The 22,834-nt window shown below is 37.3% G+C and overlaps 1 protein-coding gene across 5 annotated transcripts in view; it reads left to right on the top strand.

The window, feature by feature from the left end:
- Window positions 1-22,834, top strand: part of NUBPL (nucleotide binding protein like) — a 246,578-nt gene that overhangs the window by 186,487 nt on the left and 37,257 nt on the right. For all 5 annotated transcript variants that reach the window (XM_032242590.1, XM_032242592.1, XM_032242594.1 and 2 more), the window contains one exon: window positions 8,375-8,468. In XM_032242590.1, coding sequence (XP_032098481.1) covers window positions 8,375-8,468 — 94 coding nt within the window. The remainder of the gene's footprint in view (window positions 1-8,374; window positions 8,469-22,834) is intronic.

The raw sequence follows: 22,834 nt of genomic DNA, 5'->3' as shown, positions 1-22,834 counted from the left end.
TAATGTGGTTCCAAATCTCCCCTTTATTATGTCCATTCCTCAGTATTGAGGAAAAAGGGGTGACAACCACTGTAGCTACTTCCTGCTGATTAAGCAATAGGCCTTGGTTAGAGAAATGAAATTGTTTAGTGCTCCGGATTATGTTTCAGAAGGAGTTACTTCAACCCAGTTCTAGGACAAAGGAATAAAGAGTTAGCAGCCTGAACATTATTTGTTTCAGAGAACAAGGGAAACAAAGCTCAGATTTTATAGCAAAAGTTTACACCCAGGTCCCCAATCAGTTCTCTTTGTGCAAATAAAGGATTGAAACTTGCAACCTGATTAATTCTCATTGCGTGGTTCAGGTGAGCCCCAAAGGTTCTAGAGATTCAAATGTGTGAGTTTTGGGGGAACAGTATGTGTGTAATCTCTAGTCAGCAGATGGCCACATGGCTGTATTTAAAACTGAGGCTCAGTCTGCTCTCAGGATCCATCTTGAAGGACTGGCTCAAACCTGTTGGCAGATGGCATTGCATCCCATCATGGTGCCAGAATGGCTGACTACCTGCTCTAGGTCCCTCTCGTCCCTTGTAGAGATCCTTGTGTCAGGGCAGTGGCCAATTGAACAACTAGAGTCATTTACCTATGAGAGGCACTCAAGTATGTGCTAAATTTGAACCAAAGTCTCTTGGGTTGTTTGCTCTAGTTTCCAGCTAAAGTGAGTTTAAAGTCTTAAGGATTGAGTCAGCACAATCCTAGTGGGAGTCTCTTTCAGACATCTCTTAAAACAGGCTAGAACAATTTTAAGAAGCAGCCAAATGCTTAGCCCAAATACAAGGAGGATCAGTAATACTTGTTGAGTGAAGCACAGAAGTAATCTTATACTAGGGTTAAGACAGCTGAAAAGGTCTGGACATTGGAAATTCCATCCAATAAGTCTAGCCAGGAGGCTTTCTGAAGGTGTCCCTTTCAGAGATTTGACTAGCTTTAAAACCTTGAATGTTCCTGATGCACCTGACTGGAAGTATTTACTCAGATACAGCAGCAAGTGTTAGCGATAGCAGAAACACCATCCTGTGCAGTGAGATGTTAGTCTAAAGCAGTGTGGTTGTCTAGGACTATGCAAGCAAGGCAGTCTAGGGGATCTCTGTTGTGCCCTGATGGCATGAGTGGTAAAGCAGGCAGCTCTATTAACAGTGCAGACAAATTTCTGACCATATATCCATTCTAAACAGAACCTGTTCCAAACCAGGACCTCAGAAACCTTCCTGTGCAGCTCCTTCACTAGAGTTAATCCCTTTCAGCAAACTGCATCCCTGAGAGTGTCTCCAGCTATAATCCATGGGGTCATTGTCAGTGTTGGTGTGTGCCCCAAGACTCTCAGGTAGCTCTTGGAGAGCAGGAGGGGTAGAATTGGTGAGTCTGACTGAGTAGATGGGAATTTGCATAAGAGCTGTTTTTGTGGCCAAATCTCCCGGTGAAGATAACTCAAGTATTATTTTCCCCCCTTTTAGGAGAAGGATATATGGGCCTGGTGGGTTTCTAAGAAGTCCTTTCTCAGGAGATGAATGGGGTCTGAACGGACAAGTAAAAACAAACAAACAAACAAAGAAACAAACAAAAATGTGGTTTCTCCTGACTGGATGAATTCAGAACTCCAGGAAGAGGGTGTTGAATGCCCACCAGGGTTAAAAAAAGACTGAAGAAATGGCCTAGGGCCATGGCAGGCTAAATGCCACTCAGAACTTTGTCATTGGGCTTTTATTATTCTTTTAGTCCATTCCACCACCCCAGTGGGTGTTAATAGGCAAAATTTTATAAACATTTTGAATTTTTTGCCCTGTAAAATGAGTTCCTTAGTCACTATAAAGCTCTTGAGAGACTTCCCACGTTGGTATAATTGTTCCAGTAAGGCTGAACTACTGCCATTGCTGTGACCTATCAAGAAGAGAAAGCTTTAACTCAATTTGAAAACATGCAAATCATAATTAGTACATACTGGTTTCTTTGTGAGGCAGGGAGCTGAATACAATCTTGTTGCCATATTTTAAAGGGATCACTCAGTAATGGGAAGTGGCCCATGGAGGCATGCAATAGTTTTCCAGTAGTGTACTGTGGACAGATTTTACACAGATACCAAAGTTATGAACAACCTTGAAGGCATACCTGATGTCTGTGTAAATACTGGCTGTTTTACCTGTGGCTAAAAGACATGACCTAGTAAGTGCATGCAGTTCCACTTATTAGGCAGACTTGGCCTTAGGAAAGACAAGTAGTGGCAGGATTGGGCAAGTTATTACACCAGGTGATGGTCAGGTGAGGATAGAAAGAGAACCTCATGGTTTGCTAGGTGGCTTATGATGTAACTTCAAGAAAACCCTAACAGAGTATAAAACAGACAGTGAGAGGTAGCCCCATAACCATCTTCTCTATGGCTTTTGCAAAGGAAGAGACAGCATCAACTGCTCTGAGACAAGGGGTCATAGTATCCTAAAGGTCTAGTTTGTCCCTAATTCTGATATTCCACTAGTTGGTCAGACTTTAAAAGGGGAAATTCCCTGAATGTCCTCAGGACGTTCCTAGTCTGGATTGTGAAAAGAGGGTTGAGAGACTCCACTGGGATTTAGTTATAACCAAATATTGGAGGAACTTAGGAAGATTCAGTCTAATCTACAGATAGATGACAAGGACTTGAAGATGGTACACAGAGTTACAATCTAATAAGAGATATACTTTTGCTTTCCTTAGAAGCATAACTTTTTCTCTTCTCAGTGATCACCTAGGAAATCTCAGATTTAGAAACTTTTGCAGCAAGGAAGCCAAACCAAGGCAGGCTTTAGTTTTTATTTACAGTCTTAAGGTTCTTGGGCCTTCCAGGAAGTGAGTTTTCATTCACTCTCTGTAAAGCTAGGAACTCTTGAAGCCAGGCATTTTATGCACATTCTTAGATATGATATTTCAGGCCAATCCTTGGTAATATAATCACTGTCTCCCATTGTATCTTGCTTAAAAACAGAGAGCAGATATTTTTTTCCTGAGATGGAGTCTTGCTGTCTTGCCCAGGCTGGAGTGCAGTGGCATGATCTTGGCTCACTACAATCTCTGCACCCCAGGTTTAAGTAATTCTCCTACCTCAGCCTCTGGAGTAGCAGAGATTACAGGTGCATGTCACTACACCTGGTTAATTTTTTGTATTTTTTTTTTTTAGTAGAGACAGTGTTTTACCAGGTTATCCAGGCTAGTCTGATTTGCCCACCTTGGCCTCCCAAAGTGCTGGCATTACAGGCATTAGCCACCACACCTGGCTGAGAGAGCAGATTTTTACTGAACTTACATTATGTAAAAATAAGAATACTCATTAATGGTTTCTAAATTTTGTAGGAATCAAGTTGGGAGAAAAAGCAAGTGCTCCCAGCTTTGTTCACAAAGGATATGTTATCAAATTATTGTAAACTAGAAATAACTTATGACAGAAAATTTCCTAAATCTGGAAAACAAAACATTTAAATCATAAAAGCATTATGCTTAACAATTACTTAACTTCATGTAATTTTGTTTTGCTCAGTCTTAATTGACAATTTTGGACTATAGCCAGTTGCAAGTGCTTCCAGAGAAAAATTTAAGATAATAACTGTGAACGACAAAAACCCAGAACAGCCACAATCAAAGATCTGATGAGAGTTTTTAACTAACTAAGAAATCTAGATATATTGGTAGCAGATAACCAATTTCACATCATGACATATATCCCAAAATATCAGAATTTTAGGAATCTTATGCAATTTTGGAATACCTTCTAATGACACATTTATACAAATATAACTTAAAGGAAATTCAACAGCATTCCTTGTTTGACAGTGCTTCCCATATTATTTGCCAAATAAGCTTAATCATTTAAAATCTCCTCAAGTTGAGAGATACAGCCTTTGAGGCTCTCCAGGGGCCCAGCTGGAAAATTTCAAAATTAATTTTAGGCTAAGAAGCTTGATTTAGGATTTGGATCTTGGGAGAACCTACCAAAGATGTCAAAAAGTTCAAAGTACTTCCTTCAACAGAATCATAGCTCACTGCCAAATAGTAGTTACTCATTTAACCAGAGTGACAATCAAAAGACTTAAAAAGCAATACAGAAAGCTACATGAATATAAAAACCTTAACCCTTTTAAACTTCAGTCTTCCTAAGCAACCTTTGTTTCCTAGGCCAGTAACTTTGAACAGGGGAATACATTTAGTAACAGCATAGGAAGTCCTGGTTACATGAAATAATTCAGACATTTAAGTCCTAGTTACAGGAAACAATGCAGTCATATCAATACAGAACTAATTTATACTGGAATAAAATATTACTTTTCTAGACCTGCAAGATAAACATGAAACCAGAGAAACTAGACAGTTCTCAGGAAGAAATGTGGCAGAAGAGAAACTTATTTGTAATTCAAAAAATGGTTGTTAAAGAAATAGACTTTTGGAATTAAAACCAAAAACCTCTTGCAATCTTACCAAAAGCAAATTAATGACTTAACGCTCTCTTATTATTTTAACATAGAGGACCAAAATGATAAGTTCTGTGTTTTAATATCAAAATTCAATCATTAGAAAAACTGTTAAAATTTTCTTTTAATTATATCCTACTTAATCACACCCCAAATTTCTTTCTTAAAACTTCTATTAACCTTTTCATGACTTACTCAGACCATCTATGACATGCCTGGACTTTCTACCTTTTCCTATACTTTTCCTTAAATAACCAGTCATTTTACTTTAGGACAAAGATTTACTACATAAGATTCCTTCTTATACAAAATTATTCTCTTTTCTTCATATCCCTAAATTTCTTACATGACCATCTCCCCTTACTTCTGGTTCCTTTTTATCTTGTTTCTATTTCCTTTCTAAATCCACATTTTGAAGCTCCTTTTAAATAACCTCCAAATTAGACAAATAATTATTTTTCTCACTGAAGAACATAGTTTGTTTCTTATAATTTTTTTCTTGTTAAAAACACACCTTGCCAGGTGCAGTGCCTCACACCTGTAACCCAGCACTTTGGGAGGCCAAGTCATATGGATCACAAGGTTAGGAGTTCAAGACCAGCCTGACCAACATGTTGAAACCCCATTTCTACTAAAAATACAAAAAAATTATCCAGGTGTGGTGGCGGGCACCTGTAATCCAAGCTACTTGAGAGGCTGAAGCAGGAGAATTGCTTGAATCTGGGAGGCGAGGTTGCAGTGAGCCAAGATCATGTCACTGGACTCTAGCCTGGGCAACTCTGTCAAAAAAAAAAAAAAAAAAGAAAGAAATCTTGAATTGCCTATTGTATATCAGTTTTTGTAAATTAGAATCATTTTATGATTATTAGAAAAGCATGTTTTCTTATAGCATAATTTTTAGGGACCCAAACATATTTAGTCTTTCTATTAAATTTAAGAAGTCAAGGAGAGACCTAATTTTGGTCCTTTCATGGCCACCATTTTGTCACCAAGTCAACTGGGTCAATTTGCCTGCACACAATGGAAATCTAAACACCAAAACACGAGGTTTTTACACTGAGAAACGTTTTTGTGAGTCAACTAACAAGGAGACAAAAGGAAATGCTCAAATACATCTCCCTGAGCTGGGGGACTGGTTATCTTTTTTTTTTTCTTTTCTTTTCTTTTTTTTTTTTTTAATAAGCATAGGGTAATGAGTGTGCTCTTATTAAATTTTGCAATGACATGATGCCAGGGAGCATGATCTTATTGGATCCTACCATGGAGTATGTCAGGGCTCAGTCTGATTGGATCCTGGATCCTGACATTGGATCCAGGGAGATCCTGATTGGATCCTGGATCCACCTCCTAATTCAGTACTTACTACTCAGTCCAAGCACTAGGTTCTGCCCATGGTTGCATGCTTGGTTTATCAGCAAGCCTTTATGGAAAGCCTACTATGTGTGATGAAGGTACTGGTCCAGGTGTTTTATGGGTACATTAAATTCAACTTAGAGTCATTTGAAACTAATTGCCTTAACAGTGAAGTACTTTTAGTTCCTTGAATCATCCTGAAACCATCCCCTGCCCACATCTGTGGAAAATTTGTCTTCCACAAAATGGTCCCTGGTGCCAAAAAGGTTTTGGACTGCTGTAGTAAGGTATACCTGGAGTTTTCTTCACAGCACTTACTACTTTCTGATTTGTTTGTCTATCTGTCTTTCCGTTGTCTCCTTCACTAAATTGTCAGTTCCATAATGGCTGGGATTTTATTATGTTTATTGCTCTTTTCCCATTACCTGGAACAATGCCTGGAATCCAATCAATTCTTAGATAATGTGTGTCAAATAGATGTGTTGACATATGAATCTGTTTGACCCAATATCATCTATACTTTTTAAAAGCATGAATATGGCCAGGCATAATGGCTTATGCCTGTAATCCCAGCACTTTGGGAGGCCAAAGTGGGAGGATTGCTTGAGCCTAGAAGTTTGAGACCAGCTTAGCAATATGGCAGAACCCTGTCTCCACAAAAAACACAAAAATTGGCCAGACATGGTGGCACACATCTATAGTCCTAACAATTAGGGAGGCTGAGGTAGGAGTATCTCTTCAGCCCAGGAGGTTGAGGATGTAGTGAGTTGTGAGCATGCCACTGCATTCCAGCCTGGGCAGCAGAGTGAGACCCTGTCACAAAAATGAATGAATGAATGAATGAATGATTGAATGAATGAATGAATGAATAAATAAATGAAAGTATGATTATATGGAAAGGACATGTTATATGTTATTAAGTTTTAAGGAACACAATATGAAATTATATACAGTTTCGACTTAGGTTTAAAAAAAAATCAAGCCTTTGCATATGTTCATTTAGTCATTCATTCCTGGAAAAAAAAAAAAGTCTTAAGCATCTCCTGTTTGTCCATTCTGGGCTAAAGTGATCTAACTCAGTTTACAGTTTTATAGGAAGACAGATCATGAAACAACAGTAAATGAATGATACCCTTCTCTTCACTCACTTCTCTCTAGCCATATTGATCTTTCAATTTCTCTAAGTTAGCAAGCTCTTACCTGTGCACATTTTACTGTCTTAACAGTGCTTCTTGTATTATAAAGCTGGTGATTATGTATTTATAAGTATAGTTATCTCCCCGATATTTCTGTCTCTATATTGTATGTTCTGTGAGGGCAGAAATCATGATACCATTTAATCGTCAATACCTAGCTCAATGCCCAATACATAGTAGGTATTCAGTGGACATTTCTTGGGCAAATGAATGAATAGGTGATTAGAGAAAGTATATAGTAGAAACACTTTATCGAATCTAATGGAAGTTAGTGGAAATTTCCCCACAGAAGTGAATTTTAAGCTCAGCTCTGAAGAATGAGGAGGAATTAGCAAGTGAAGAAGAGCAGACAGAGTGTTCTGGAGCTAAAGCTTAGATATTATCCTAAAGGCAAGAGAAGAGTTTTAAACAAAAAAAGTAGCACTATCAAACTTCCATTTTTCAGTGTTGTTATGAACAGTCTAGAGGGGCAGTGCTGGAGCCAGAGAGGTTGGTTGGGAGGCTTTAATAATAGATGGGGGTGGTCTCATTTGGGTTCTTGGCAGTGGAGAAAGGGAGAAGTGGATGTGTTTGAGACATTTTTAGAAGGCAGAATAACTGATTGGGGATAGTGAAGGAAAAGGAAGAGTTAGTATGATTCCAAGATTCTGCTTTACAATTGAGAGGATCCTTCGGCCATTGATGGAGACTAGGGCCTCAGAGGGAAGAGGTATCTGAGGAGTAAAGAACCTGAGGTACGCTGGAGACCTATCTAAATGAGGGCTAAGCATTAAGGACTTGGTTATGTAGGTGAATATTCTGGGTATAGATACTTTAAAAACGCCTTGAAAAAATCAAAATGTTAATAACATTGGGACACAAGTTATATTAAATTTTTTTATTATTAAGTTTTAGTTTTCATTATTAGTATATTTTTGTGAAGGAAAATAATAAACTAAAAAATTATATTAGCATGGGAAATGCAACATGAAAAAAAAAACAACAACAACAAAGAACCAAAAGTTAATACCTTCTTTAGGCAAAATGTGGGCTACACCCAGTAAAAATAAATGATTGGTCCTAATGAGAAGCCTATTGTGAAATGAGTTCAACATTAGCCTGTGTGCATGGGGATAAGTCATCTGAAAATTTAAACTTATGGTTCAAAGAGGGCCTGCTAGAGGGAGTGACTGTCATTTATTCATCCATGTATCCTTAGGACTCAGCACAGTGCCTTTACCTAGCAATGGCTCAAGTGATAGCTATGATTTGAGATTTGTTATTAACACATTAATTTTATTTATATCACTATTGAACATTGAAGTTTTATACAATGTTATACAATGATCTAATCTATGTCATCTTGGGTTTTAGGTAGATTGGGGTCAACTGGACTACTTAGTTGTTGACATGCCACCAGGAACTGGAGATGTACAGTTATCAGTCTCACAGAACATTCCTATAACAGGTAAATCTTAAAAGTTTAAAATAGTTTGTCATTTTTTTTGATGTCTTTTTATTGCTATACCAAAAAAACTCCATGCCAGGGAAATATTTTGTCTTAAAAATATTCATTCATTTATAAATTTTTCATTAGAGATCAGAAGCATAAATTAAATTTTTCAAAATATTGCCAGAATACGTATATTTATAAAACCATGACATTTTTGTTACTAGGAAGAGTGGAGTCTCTGGTTCTTGTTGTTCTTGGGAGAAGAAATTCGCCCAAGAGGCAACTTTAGCAAAAAGAACATGGAATTTATTGAAGAAAGTACATACCAAGAGAGGAGCAGGCTGGAAAAGCAGCAGTAGTAGCAGCAAGGGTTAAGTAGATAGTATGCTCTAAAAGAGGAGGCAGAGCGAGCTGCTCGTAAGAAAATGACACAGCAGCCCTCTGAGTTTAACATTGCAGTTTTCCTTCTGTTAGACTTTCTTTAAGTTCCTGCCTGTCTCAAGTCTCTGCCTTTGTCTTTGGCTAGTTTCCTACCTCTGCCTTAAGTCTCTAACTTGTCCCTGCCTTGTCCCTGCCTAGTTCCTGCCACAGTTTTGTGGGATTCTGTTACAGTTGATCCCCATGTATGTGCCTGGTGTTGGCTATGAAGCCTACTTAATGGCAGTGTTGCTCATTACTGCCACCCCAGGAAGGTCTTACAGCAGTTGAATATGTACTTATGCCTGCATATCTCTTAGAAATTTCCCCTCTGCCCTCCTTCCCTCTTTATCAGTATGTAGCTAGTTACATTCTGACAGGTTAACTGCAGAATGAGCAATTATGGGTCTCCTAAGGGGCATTTCAGGGTGTTTCTTTCTGCATAAGCATTTCCCTTCCTCTCTGTTCATATCTAGCATGCAGCTTTTGGGTGGTTTTTGGGATGTGAGATTTTCTAGTCTTACTTTTCTCAGGGCTCTCTCTCCAACTCATTTCCAGCTATCTGTCTGCTCTAACACTTCAAAAAGGTGGTAGCATAAATCTGTGTTCCAAGAAAGCAGTAGCATTTAAGTATTTTTCTGGCAGAACATGATTGGTTCACTGCTGTGCAACACTTAACACCACTGGCATGTAACAGGCACTTGGTAAATATTTATTGAATGAACACTAAATAGGGAAAAATATTAGGAAAATTGGCTTTTTGATAAATACAACTATGAGATAATTTTATAGTCTGCTAATTAATATTAAAGTTAAGAGAGAAATAACATACAGGTATTGATCGACTTACCACCTATGCAACTTACGACCATTCGACTTTACGACCACAATCGCTAGCCACGACTGCTCCGCGTCTGGCAGTGCAAACGTTGCCCAGCTGGGCGTACGACAGTGCAGACCAGCTTCCGGCAGCACTACCATCTCCGCGTGCACCATTTCAACTGTACATATAGCCTACTCAACTTACGACCAAATGGTGTTACGACTGGTCCACAGTCCCGACCGTGGTCGTAAGTCAAGCACTAGCTGTAATAGCTTATATCAAATATAATGCTTCAATATGATAGAGCTTATCTTTTTTATGATATGGAATTTAAATATTAGTATAGTAGTTACTTTTTATATTGAATCTGTTTCTAAAGATTCCACTAGAGAAATAGTTGCAAATCTCTCATATATAAAGGATTTATGGGAAAATAATAGAATTTTAAAATATTTTTGCATAACCAGTAATATACTGGTTACAAAATAATATCATTGACATCTAAGGATCAAAAGGTTTAGAATATAAGTTTTTGACAAAATATACATGTTGTTTAGAAATATCAATATAACCTAATTAAAAGAGATACTTTTAATGTTTTCATATATTTGTAATCTTAATGGGGTCTGAGACTTTTATCCTTTTTTATTATACTTTAAGTCCTGGGGTATATGTGCAGATCTTGAAGGATTGTTACGTAGGTATACACATGCCATGATGGTTTGCTGCCTCCATCCCCCGTCACCTACATTAGGTATTTCTCCTAATGTTATCCCTCCCCAATCTCCCCACTCCCTCCTATCCCTCCCCTATCCCACCACACCCCAACAGACCCCAGTGTGTGATGTTCCCCTCCCTGTGTGCAAGTGTTCTCATTGTTCACCATCCACTTATGAGTGAGAACATGCACTGTTTTGTTTTCTGTTTTGTCAGTGTACTGAGAATGGTAGTTTCCAGATTCATCCATGTCCCTGCAAAGGATGTGAACTTATCCCTTTTTGTGGCTGTATAGCATTCCATGGTGTATATGTGCCACATTTTCTTTATCTAGTCTGTCATTGATGGGCGTTTGGGTTGGTTCCAAGTCTTTGCTAAGATAAACAGTGCCACAATGCACATACCTGTGCACATGTCTTTATAATAGAATGATTTATAATCCTTTGGGTATATGCTCAGTAATGGGATTGCTTGGTCAAATGGAATTTCTATTTCTAGGTCCGTGAGGAATCGCCACACTGTCTCCCACAATGGTTGAACTAATTTACACTCCCACCAACAGTGTAAAAATGTTCCTATTTCTCCACATCCTCTCCAGCATTCGTTGTCTCCAGATTTTTTCATGATTGCCATTCTAACTGGTGTGAGATGGTATCTCAATGTGGTTTTGATTTGCATTTCTCTAATGACCTGTGATGATGAGCTTTTTTTCATGTTTCTTGGCCTCATAAATGTCTTCTTTTGAAAAGTGTCTGTTATATCCTTTGCCTGCTTTTTGATGGTTTTGTGTTTATTTAGTTTTGTTTCAGTTCTTTGTAGATTCTGGATATTAGCCCTTTGTCAGATGGATAGATTGCAAAAATTTCTTCCCATTGTGTTGGTTGCCAGTTCACTCTAATGATAGTTTCTTCTGCTGTGTAGAAGGTTTTAAGTCTAATTAGATCCCATTTGTCTATTTTGGCTTTTGTTGCCATTGCTTTTAGTGTTTTAGTCATGAAGTCCTTACATATGCCTATGTCCCGAATGGTATTGCCTAGGTTTTTTTCTAGGGTTTTTATGGTGTTAGGTCTTATGTTTACACTTTTAATCCATCTGGGGTTAATTTTTGTATAAGGTGTAAAGAAGGGGTCCAGTTTCAGCTTTCTGTGCATGGCTAGCCAGTTTCCCCAACACTATTCATTAAACAGGGAATCTTTCCCCCATTGCTTGTTTTTGTCAGGTTTGTCAAAGATCAGATGGTTGTAGATGTGCAGTGTTACTTCCGAGGGCTCTGTTCTGTTCCATTGGTGTGTATGTCTGTTTTTGTACCAGTACCATGCTGTTTTGATTACTGTAGCCTTGTAGTATACTTTGCGGTGAGGTAGCATGATGCCTCCAGCTTTGTTCTTTTTGCTTAGGATTGTGTTGGCTACGCGGGCTCTCTTTTGGTTTCATATGAAGTTTAAGGTGGTTTTTTTCCAGCTCTGTGAAGAAAGTCAATGGTAGCTTGATGAGGATAGCATTGAATCTATAAATTACTTTGGGCAATATGGCCATTTTCACAATATTGATGCTTCCTAACCATGAGCATGGTATGTTTTTCCATCTGTGTGTGTCCTCTCTTATTTCCTTGAGCAGTGGTTTGTAGTTCTCTTTGAAGAGGTCCTTCACATCCCTTGTTCGGTGTATTCCTATGTATTTTATTCTCTTTCTAGTAATTATGAATGGGAGTTCACTCACAATGTGGCTCTCTGTTTGTCTGTTATTGGTGTATAGGAATGCTTGTGATATTTCCACGTTGATTTTGTATCCTGAGACTTTGCTGAAGTTGCTTATCATCTTAAGGAGATTTTGGGCTGAGACGATTGGGTCTTGTAAATATACAATCATGTCGTCTGCAAATAGAGACAATTTGACTTTCTCTTTTTCTAATTGAATATGCTTTATTTCTTTTTCTTGCCTGATTGCTTTGGCTAGAACTTCCAATACTATGTTGAATAGGAATGGTGAGAGAGGCCACCCTTGTGTAGTGCCGGTTTTCAAAGGGAATGCTTCCAGGTTTTGCCTATTCAGTATAATATTGAGTGTGGGTTTGTCGTAAATAACTTTTATTATTTTCAGTACGTTCCATTGATACCTAGTTTATTGAGAGTTTTTAGCATAAAGGTCTTTTAAATTTTGTCAGAGGCCTTGTCTGCATCTATTGACATAATCATGTAGTTTTTGTCATTGGTTCTGTTTATGTGATAGATTACGTTTATAGATTTGCGTATGTTGAACCAGCCTTGTATCCTCAGAATGAAGCCAACTTGATTGTGATAGATAGGCTTTTTGATGTGCTGTTGCATTCAGTGTGCCAGTATTTTATTTAAGATTTTTACATTGATGTTCTTCATGGATATTTTCCTGAAATTTTCTTTTTTAGTTGTGTCTCTACTGGGTTTTGGTATCAGGATGATGTTGGTCTCAGGAAATGAGTTAGGGAGGATTCCCTCTTTCTGTATTGTTTGGAATAGTTTCAGAAGTCGTGGTACCAGCTCCTTTTTGTATACCTGGTTGAATTCACCTGTGAACCTGTCTGGGCCTGGACTTTTTTTGGTTGGTAGGCTATTAATTGCTGCCTCAATTTCAGACCTTGTTATTGGTCTATTCAGGGACTCGACTTCTTCCTGGTTTAGTCTCGGGAGGGTATAAGTGTCCAGGAATTGAACCATTTCTTGTAGATTTACTGGTTTATATGCATAGAGTTGTTTGTAGTAATCTCTGAGGATAGTTTGTATTTCTGTGGAATCAGTGGTGATATCCCCTTTATCATTTTTTATTGCATCTATTTGATTCTTCTTTTTTTTTTTATTAGCCTGGCTAGTGGTCTATTTTGTTGATCTTTTCAAAAATCCAGCTACTGGATTTGCTGATTTTTTAAAGGGTTTTTTGTGTCTCTATCTCCTTCAGTTCTGCTCTGATCTTAGTTATTTCTTGTCTTCTGCTAGCTTTTGAATTTGTTTGATCTTGCTTCTGTGGTTTTTTAAATTGTGATGATAGGGTGTTGATTTTAGATCTTTTCTCACTTCTCATGTGGGCATTAAGTGCTATGAATTTCCCTCTAGACACTGCTTTAAATGTGTCCCAGAGATTCTGATATGTTGTATCTTCATTCTCATTGGTTTCGAAGGGCATCTTTATTACTGCTTTCATTTCATTATTTATCCAGTAGTCATTCAGGAGCAGGTTGTTCATCTTCCATGTAATTGTGCAGTTTTGAGTGAGTTTCTTAATCCTGAGTCTAATTTGATTGCACTGTGGTCTGAGAGACTGGTTGTTTTGACTTCATTGTTTTGCATTTGCTGAGGAGTTATTTACTTCCAATTGTGTGGTCAATTTTACAGTAAGTGTGATGTGGTGATGAGAAGAATGTATATTCTGTTGATTTGGGGTCAAGAGTTCTGTAGATGTCTATTAGGTCTGCTTGGTCCAGATCTGTGTTCAAGTCCTGGATATCCTTGTTAATTTTCTGTCTTGTTGATCTGTCTAATATTGACAGTAGAGTGTTAAAGTCTCCCACTATTATTGTGTGGGAGTGTAAGTCTCTTTGTAGGTCTTTAAGAACTTGCTTTGTGTATCTGGGTGCTCCTGTATTGGGTGCATATATATTTAGGACAGTTAGCTCTTCTTGTTGAATTGATGCTTTTACCATCATGTAATGCCCTTCTTTGTCTCTTTTGATCTTTGTTTATTTAAAGTCCATTTTATCAGAGACTAGGATTGCAACTCGGGCCTTTTTTGCTCCTATTTGCTTGGTAAATATGCCTCCATCCCTTTATTTTGAGCCTATGTGTGTTTTTGCACGTGAGATGGGTCTCCTGAATATAGCACACTGATGGGTCTTATCCAATTTGCCAGTCTGTGTCTTTTGATTGGGGCATTTAGCCCCTTTACATTTAAGGTTAATATTGTTATGTGTGAATTTGATCCTGCCATTTTGATACTAGCTGATTGTTTTGCCTGTTAGTTGATGCAGTTTCTTCCTTCTGTCGATGGTCTTCACCATTTGGTACATTTTTGCAGTGGCTGATACTGTTTGTTCCTTTCCGTGTTTAGTACTTCTTTAAGGACCTCTTGTAAGGCAGGCCTGGTCGTGATGAAATCTCTCAGCAATTGCTTGTCTGTAAAGGATTTTTATTTCTTCTTCACTTATGAAGCTTAGTTTGGCTGGATATGGAATTCTGGATTGAAAGTTCTTTTCTTTAAGGATGTTGAATATTGGCCCCCACTCTCTTCTGGCTTGCAGGGTTTTTGCGGAGAGATCCGCTGTGAGTCTGATGGGCTTCCCTTTGTGGGTGACCCAGCCTTTCTCTCTGGTTGGCCTTAGCAATTTTTCTTTCATTACAACCCTGTTGGATCTGATGATTATGTGCCTTGGGGTTGCTCTTCTTGAGGAATATGTTTGTGATGTTCTCTGTATTTCCTGGATTTGAATGTTGGCCTGCCTTCCTAGGTTGGGGAAGTTCTCCTGGATAATATCCTGAAGAGTGTTTTCCAGCTTGGATTCATTCTCCTGTCACATTCAGGTACACTAATCAAGCGTAGATTAGGTCTTTTCACATAATCTCATATTTGTTGGAGGCTTTGTTCATTTCTTTTCACTCTTTTTTCTCTAATCTTACCTTCTCATTGTAGTTCATTGAGTTGCTCTTTAATCTCTGATATCCTTTCTTCCACTTGATTGATTCGGCTATTGAAACTTGTATATGCTTCGAGAAGTTCTTGTGCTGTGTTTTTCAGCTCCATCAAGTCGTTTATGTTCTTCTCTAAGCTGTTTATTCTCATTAGCATTTCATCTAACCTTTTTTCATGGTTCTTAGTTTCTTTGCATTGGGATAGAACATGTTCCTTTAGCTCAAATAAGTTTGTTATTACCCACCTTGTGAAGCCTGCTTCTGTCAGTTCATCAAACTCACTCTCCATCATGTTTTGTTCCCTTGCTAGTGAGGAGTTATGATCCCTTGGAGGAGGAGAGATGTTCAGGGTTTTGGTGATTTCACCCTCAAACAGGTAAACTGATGTTGCATAAGCAGTTTTTTTTTTTTTTCCATTTAGTTTTCTTTAAGCCCCTTTGGACACCATTTGGGATTAAATTACCCTATTTTAGTTCATATTTACACTCCAACAGCAGCATAGTATATAGATAGAGGTTAAGATTTTCTTCCCCTTTCTTTCTTATATCCTGCAACTAAAGCAGTATATTTCTTTTTTCTTTTCTTCTGATGAAGAGTCTGCCATGTGACAGGCAGTTAATATTATATGAGACTAAGACACAGTCTTTTTTTTGTTGTGGTGGTAAAATACGCAGAACAGTTAAGTAGTAATTTTTGCATTAAAGGAAGACCAAGCAAGAAAATATATTTTAAAAGATTGCATTAATGCCAGGTGTGGTGGCTCATACCTATAATCCTAGCATTTTAGGAGGTGGAGGCAGGAGGATTGCTTGAGCCCAGGAGTTCAATACCAGCCTGGGCTATGTAACAAGATCCCATCTGTACAAAAGAATACAAAAACAAAAAAGAAAAAAAAATTATCTGTTAGGGTAGTGGTGGAGTGCACCTCTGGTCCCAGCCACAGGAGGCTGAGGCAGGAGGATCACTTGAGCCCAGGAAGTCAAGGCTGCAATGACCCGTGTTCATGCCATTGCACTCCAGCCTGGGTGATAGAGTAAGACCCTATCTCAAAAATAAATGAAAGTTAAGAAAAGATTTCATTAAACAAAAGTTATAATTTATTTTATGATTTATTAATAAACTATTGTATCAACAAATTTTGATTCATATGCAAGGTAAATGCCCAACACTGTAGAGGAGACAAGTATAAGTAAATCAGTCTATTCCCTAGACAAGAGTTCCTTACCTTTTTTGACCTTCAGACTTTTTTTGAGAATTTGATGCAAACTATGGATTTTCTCCAGGAAAATGTATTTATATACGGTATACAGAAGCACTACTTTTGTATTTAATTTTAGGAAGTGTACAGTCCTCAGGTTAAAAGCCCCAGGTCTAATAGATAGAGCAAGGTGAGGAGCGGGAGAGACTGGCTGGTAAGAAAAGAACATGTATGACTATAGTCCACAGTATGAGAAGAGCTTATGGGTGATCTAAACCCAGGATATGGGGTTTCAAAGGAGGAGACTGTGAGATTAAGGGGGACACAAAAGATTTCATTGAGATGGACCTTGGAGAATAAATATGATACGTTGTAGAGCATTTAGGATTACTCCATACCTTGCTTTCTTTACTTGTTCTTTAATAATTTAATCAATAAAAAGCACTAATTCTGGCTGGGCACAGTGGCTCACGCTTGCAATCCCAGCACTTTGGGAGGCTGAGGTGGGTGGATCAGAAGTTCCAGACCAGCCTGGCCAACACAGTAAAACCCCATCTCTGCTAAAAATACAAAAATTAGCTGGGCATGGTGGCAGGTGCCTGTAATCCCAGCTACTGGAGAGGCTGAGGCAGGAGAATTGCTTGAACACAGGTGGTGGAGGTTGCAGTAACCTGAGATCCTGAGATCGTGCCACTGCACTCCAGCCTGGGTAATAGAGAGAGACTCCAGACTTCATCTCAAAAAAAAAAAAAAAAAAAGCACTAATTCTTTATGGACAGTAGATTTCTATATGAAGTGATACTGTGGTGATTGCCTGTTAATAATAAACTGCCACTGAATGGCAGTCTTTTATATATTAATTTTCAAATTTAATTCTCACAGGTGTTATATATTTTCTTAAATCTAGGAAGGGTTTAGTGACTTTCATAAGATAACACAGTTACAGTAGATCATAGCTAAGTTTCATATTCATTCTGACAGAGTTTAAAGCTCATGCTATTGACCTGCATATCAAGCTGGCCTAATGTAAAACCCAACAGTGTTTGACTCATTGATTTTTCTGAGTTTAGTCCTAATCCATTAAAACCCATTTAGGTTGAAATTGTTCTAATCTAGGTAATTCCTGATAAAAAATAAATTTATCTGTGAATATACCTAAATTTGTGCACCCCTATAGGGTGAATATCCAACTAGTGGTCTGGATTGGTGCTTACTATATTCAGTAAATTTTTTGAGTCCTAAGAGACTACTTTGGGCCTCTTTAACTCACACATTCCAGGAGAGTTCTGGAGGTAGTCTAAAAGCAGTTTTCTTAATCTTTTAGGAGAATAGCCCCTAAGTGATTCTTGAAGAGACCAGTATTATCTTTGTGCTGATCCGTATACCAGTATTGAATGCATGGCCAGTTTTCAGGCACCCTGGCTCTCTGTATAGAATTGTAGCAGTCAGTGTTAGTACATTCATGTTGTGTTTATTAAGTCAGTATTAAAATGGATAACAATGAAAGACTAGATTTCCTACGTTGAACTTGTATTAATTTTATAATTATAAAAAAATAGCATGCAAGGAAATGCAGATGAACAAAAAAGGGGGAAAAAGTAGCAAACAATAAAAATGTCCTACCAAAAATGATGTTGAGGGGATTTTTGTGGAGCATATGATTGTGTCCATGTGTGTTAAAGTGTGTGTGTTAAAGGGTTGGTCCCTGAGGTTTGGGTTTATTCAGGCCAGTGTCATTTCACAGATAGCATATCTAAAGAGGTACCAAAATTGATCTAGCTCCCAAGATTTAGAGGGAATGACACCAGCCAGAGAATTGCTGGCCTGGCTGAGTTATGACTTTCATAAATTTACATAACCTGTAACAGCCTGCCATAATCATGTCTGCTCTTTCAGACTTTGCTAAATTATATGTTTTCTAATTATAAACCCAGTTTTTCTTTCCTTATCATTGACTTTAGAACTCTTTTAACATACTCTGTGTTCTTCTACCTTTTATTTCGTCCCATATCCCATAAACAACATAAGCTCTTTAGATTCCCATTTGAGTATCCCTGTAATTTGACCTCTCATTCCTTCCCAGTAAATACCTTCATATAATTTGGGATCTCTCTAGAAAAAACCCTTTGTACTCACTGCTCCTACCTTCCCTTTACTTTTCAGAGTCTCTGTTTTTACAACTCACTTGATTGTCACTTAGAATGCCTTTCTCCTCAGTCAGTAAGTACTCAAATCCTATGTAATCTTTAAAAGCTATCTAGCTCAAATGTCTACTCCTTGCCACCTTCCCCAAATTCCCAGTTAGGAATCATTTCCCTTAAACGGAAATCACATAGCATATTATCTGGACCATTCCTATAGCACTTCTGATGTTCTTCATTTAAAACCAATATACCTATGTTATCTTCTCTAGCAGACTGTTAACTTCCTGGAGGGCTAGGCTGTTTTTAATTCATCTTTGTATTTCTCAGGTACCAAACTCAGTGCCTTTCTGTAGCTACTCAGGAAATATTGAATCAATGAATGAGTGTTTTATCTGTGTCTGTATTATCTTCCCAACTAGGCTAGAAGCTGCTTGAGTGCCAAAAATTTTCCTATTTATCATGGTATCTCTTAAAGTACCTTGACCTATAGCTTATGCAATTAATATTAACTGAGTAAATGACAAAGTTAGTCTGACTAGCTGTTATTGTTTATGTAAAAAGATTTGTACACCCTTGTCTTTCTTATCATCCTGCTGATTCATTCCTGTGAGCCCTTCCCCTGACTGCTTCTTACACAAGTGTTTTTTTTCTGTGTATATGTTAAAGAAAGCATTTTTTAAGGAAACACATGTTTTATTTTATTCCCCCTCTGAGAGAAAACTACTTTCATTTTAGGTTTTTATTTATGGGATCTTTTTTGCTGTACTGCAGATAATATCCATGTGATCAGTGGATGCCTTTTAGTATTCCCATTGTTTCCATGTGTGGGATGGCAGTGTGTATGTGAGCATTTGCTATTTGATTACTTGCAGGCTCTATATATTAATAACTAATGAGAATAACTGGTATTGCTCCACTGTAAGACAATAATTAGAAATTATCTTATTTACTTGCAGTGATGTTTAGTAAGATGCTAAACACCTTTCTGATTCTCTGTCCTTACCAGTAGAAAACTTGCTTAACTCCACAGACTTGTAAGGATCAAATAAGATAATGAATATAAATACTTCATCTAAATGTATAGTATTTTCTAGAAACTACATGAACACTATCAAAAAGGATTTTTGGGGGCAGGTGGTTAATAGTGAAATGCTGTGAATTAGAAAGAACCTTTCTATCAATTTTGCATTTCTATAAGCTTTGTTGAGAATAAAGTAAAATGTTTTATACTTGGAAAGAGACATTCTTTTGGAAAATACGTAGAGGCAGACCTGTCCATACAGAAAGTGTAGTATTCTGAAACAGAATCTTGATATTAGCAAGATGCAAGATATAACTGCCCCCTCAAAAAACCTTTTTTATAGTGTACATGTAGTTTCTAGAAAATACTATACATTTAGATGCAATCTTTACATTCATTGTCTTACTTGATCCTTACAAGTTTGTGGAGTTAAGTTCTCCACAAGTAAGGATGGAGAATCAGAAAGGTATTTAGTTCCTTACTAAATATCACTGCAAGTAAATAAGATAATTTCTAATTAGCAACTCTCTATATGCTCCATCTTGTTATGTAGAATGGATAACCTCATTATAGGCACACCTTGGGAATATCACAGGTTTGGTTCCAGAGCACCTCAATAAAGTAAGTATTGTAATCAAGCAAGTCGCACGAACTTTTTGGTTTTTTAGTGAATAGAAAACTTATGTTTACACTATACTGTAGTCTGTGAAGTGTACACAACAGTATTATGTCTTTCAAATATACATTCCTTAATTAGTTTATTGCTAAAAAAAAATGCTAATGGTTATCCAAGCCTTCAGCGGGTCATGTTCTTTTCCCTGGCAAAGTGTCTTGCCTCTATGTTCATGACTACTGACTGATCAGGGTGGCAGTTGCTGATAGTTGGAGTGGCTGCAACAATTTCTTAAAATAAGACAACAATGAAGTTTGCTGCATCAACTGACTCTTTCAGGAAAGATAGCATGTGATGCTGTTTGATAGCATTTAACCCATAGTAGAATATCTTTCAAAATTGGACTCAATCTTCTCAAGCCATGCTTCTACTTTATCAACTAAGTGTGTGTAATATTCTAAATCGTTTGCTGTGATTTCAGCAGTGTTCACAGCATCATCCCCAGGAGTAGATTCTATCTCAGTAAACTACTACTCTGAACTTTGACCCAAATCCAGATATGTAGTCATAAATATATTTTCCTCTTACTAGTCAGAAAAATTAATGATTGATATTCTAAATAAATACTTTGTAAAATGTTTACGTATTTGCCAGAATCTGCCATATAATTAACCTTTTAGAGTACATCTCAGCTGATAAGAAGCCTTTTGAAAGGATTACAAGTTGTGAATTAGCATTTAACCAATATTATTTAATTGTTTCGACTTAAAAATTTACTTTAGAAAATGGGTAGAGAATTCTTGATGGGCTTCTTGAGATAGGCATAATAATTCCATTTATTGGAAACTACACTTTATTTTTTGCTGCTGTTGACATTTCCTTACAGTCAGTAGAGGGAGCACAAGTTTTCTATCAAACCCTTCATCACAAACTGAAGTGACATCATTAGTGATGGTATAAAGGAAGAAAATTCTAGAATAATTTATATTGGCTCATGTTTCTGGGAAAAATTAAAATTTAACTGGTAGAAAGCCAATAATTATAAAGATAAAATGTAATATCAGGTTTCAGAGACCATATCTTAAAAGATACAGTAACAAGAAAAAAATGACATAATTCCTTTAAAATTCAAAAATCTGGGTTATCAAAGCAAAAATGGGCAAACGGGATCACATCAAGTTAAAAAGCTGCTGCACAGTAAAAGAAACATCAAAGTGAAGAAACAACCCACAAATGGGAGAAAATATTTGCAAACTACCCACCTGACAAGAGATTTATAACCAGAATAGATGAGGAACTGCAACAACTCTATAGGAAAAAAATCTAACAATCTAGTTAAAAAATGGGCAAAAGATCTGAATAGACATTTCTGAAAAGAAGTCACACAATGGCAAACAGGCATATGAAAAGGTGCTCAACATCATTGATAATCAGAGAAATGCAAATCAAAACTACAAAGAGGTATCATCTCACTCCAGTTAAAATGGCTTGTGTCCAAAGTCAAGCAATAAAAATGCTGGCAAGGATTTGAGGAAAAGGGAACCCTTGTCACTTTTGATGGGAAGGTAAATTAGTACAACCACTGTGGAGAGCAGTTTAGAGGTTCCTGAAAAAACTAAAAATAGAGCTACCATATTCAGCAGTCCCACTGCTGGGTGTGTACCCAAAAGTAAGGAAATTAGTGTATCAAAGAGATATCTGCACTCCCATGTTTATTGCAGCACTGTTCACAATAGCCAAGATTTGAAAGCAATCTAAATGTCTATCAACAGATTAATGGATAAAGAAAATGTGGTATGTATACACAATGGAGTACTATTTAGCCATAAAAGAATGAGACCCTGTCATTTGCAACAACATGGAAGGAACCGGAGGCCATTATGTTAAGTGAAATAAGCCTGGCACAGAAAGACAAATGTTTCATGTTCTCACTTATTTGTGGGATCTAAAAATTAAAACAATTGAACTCATGGACATACAGAGTAGTGGATAGTTACCCGAGGTGGAGAAGGGTAGTGGGGTCGTGGGGAGATGGCAATGGCTGATGGGTACAAAAAAAATAGTTAAAAAGAATGAATAAGACCTAGTATTTGATAGCACAACAGGGTGCCTACAGTCAATAATAACTTAATTGTACATTTTAAAATATCTAAAAGTTTAATTGGATTGTTTATAAGATAAAAGATAAGTGCTTGAGGGGCTGGGTACCCCATTTTACATGATGTGGTTATTACGCATTGTATGCCTGTATCAGAACATCTCATGGACCCCTTAAATATGTATACCTACCATGTACTCACAAAAATTAAAATAAAATTTTTTAACAATTTGGGTTATGCTAGATTAAGGACTAAATTTAATTTTTGTGGAGGTTCTATTGTTTCTTTATGCATTGTTTTCTTACCATAAATTCTAAAGGTCATTCCAGGGCTATCTGAAATGATTACTTATATGATACACTAAACTTATATGATATACTATACTAACTTTGATATACGATACAGCAAAAGAGATAGTGATTTATGTGTGAGCCAGTTATGTTTTTGTCTTCTCCAACAAGGATTAGAAATTTTTTTTCAGGACAAAACCCAGAGGCTGATTGTATTGTGATTAAGGACTTAGTCATTAATTAAAAACATATATTGGCTGGGCATGGTGGCTCAAGCCTGTAATCCCAGCACTTTGGGAGGCCGAGGCGGTCAGATCATGTGGTCAAGAGATCGAGACCATCCTGGCCAACATGGTGAAACCCCGTCTCTACTAAAAATACAAAAATTAGATGGGTGTGGTGGC

Source organism: Sapajus apella, unplaced genomic scaffold (genome assembly GCF_009761245.1).
Source record: "Sapajus apella isolate SASKATOON/1434 unplaced genomic scaffold, GSC_monkey_1.0 scaffold50, whole genome shotgun sequence".
In the NCBI taxonomy this organism is placed as follows: Eukaryota; Metazoa; Chordata; class Mammalia; order Primates; family Cebidae; genus Sapajus; species Sapajus apella.
Note: the sequence above shows the minus strand (reverse complement) of the source record. Positions and strands in the feature narration are given on the sequence as shown.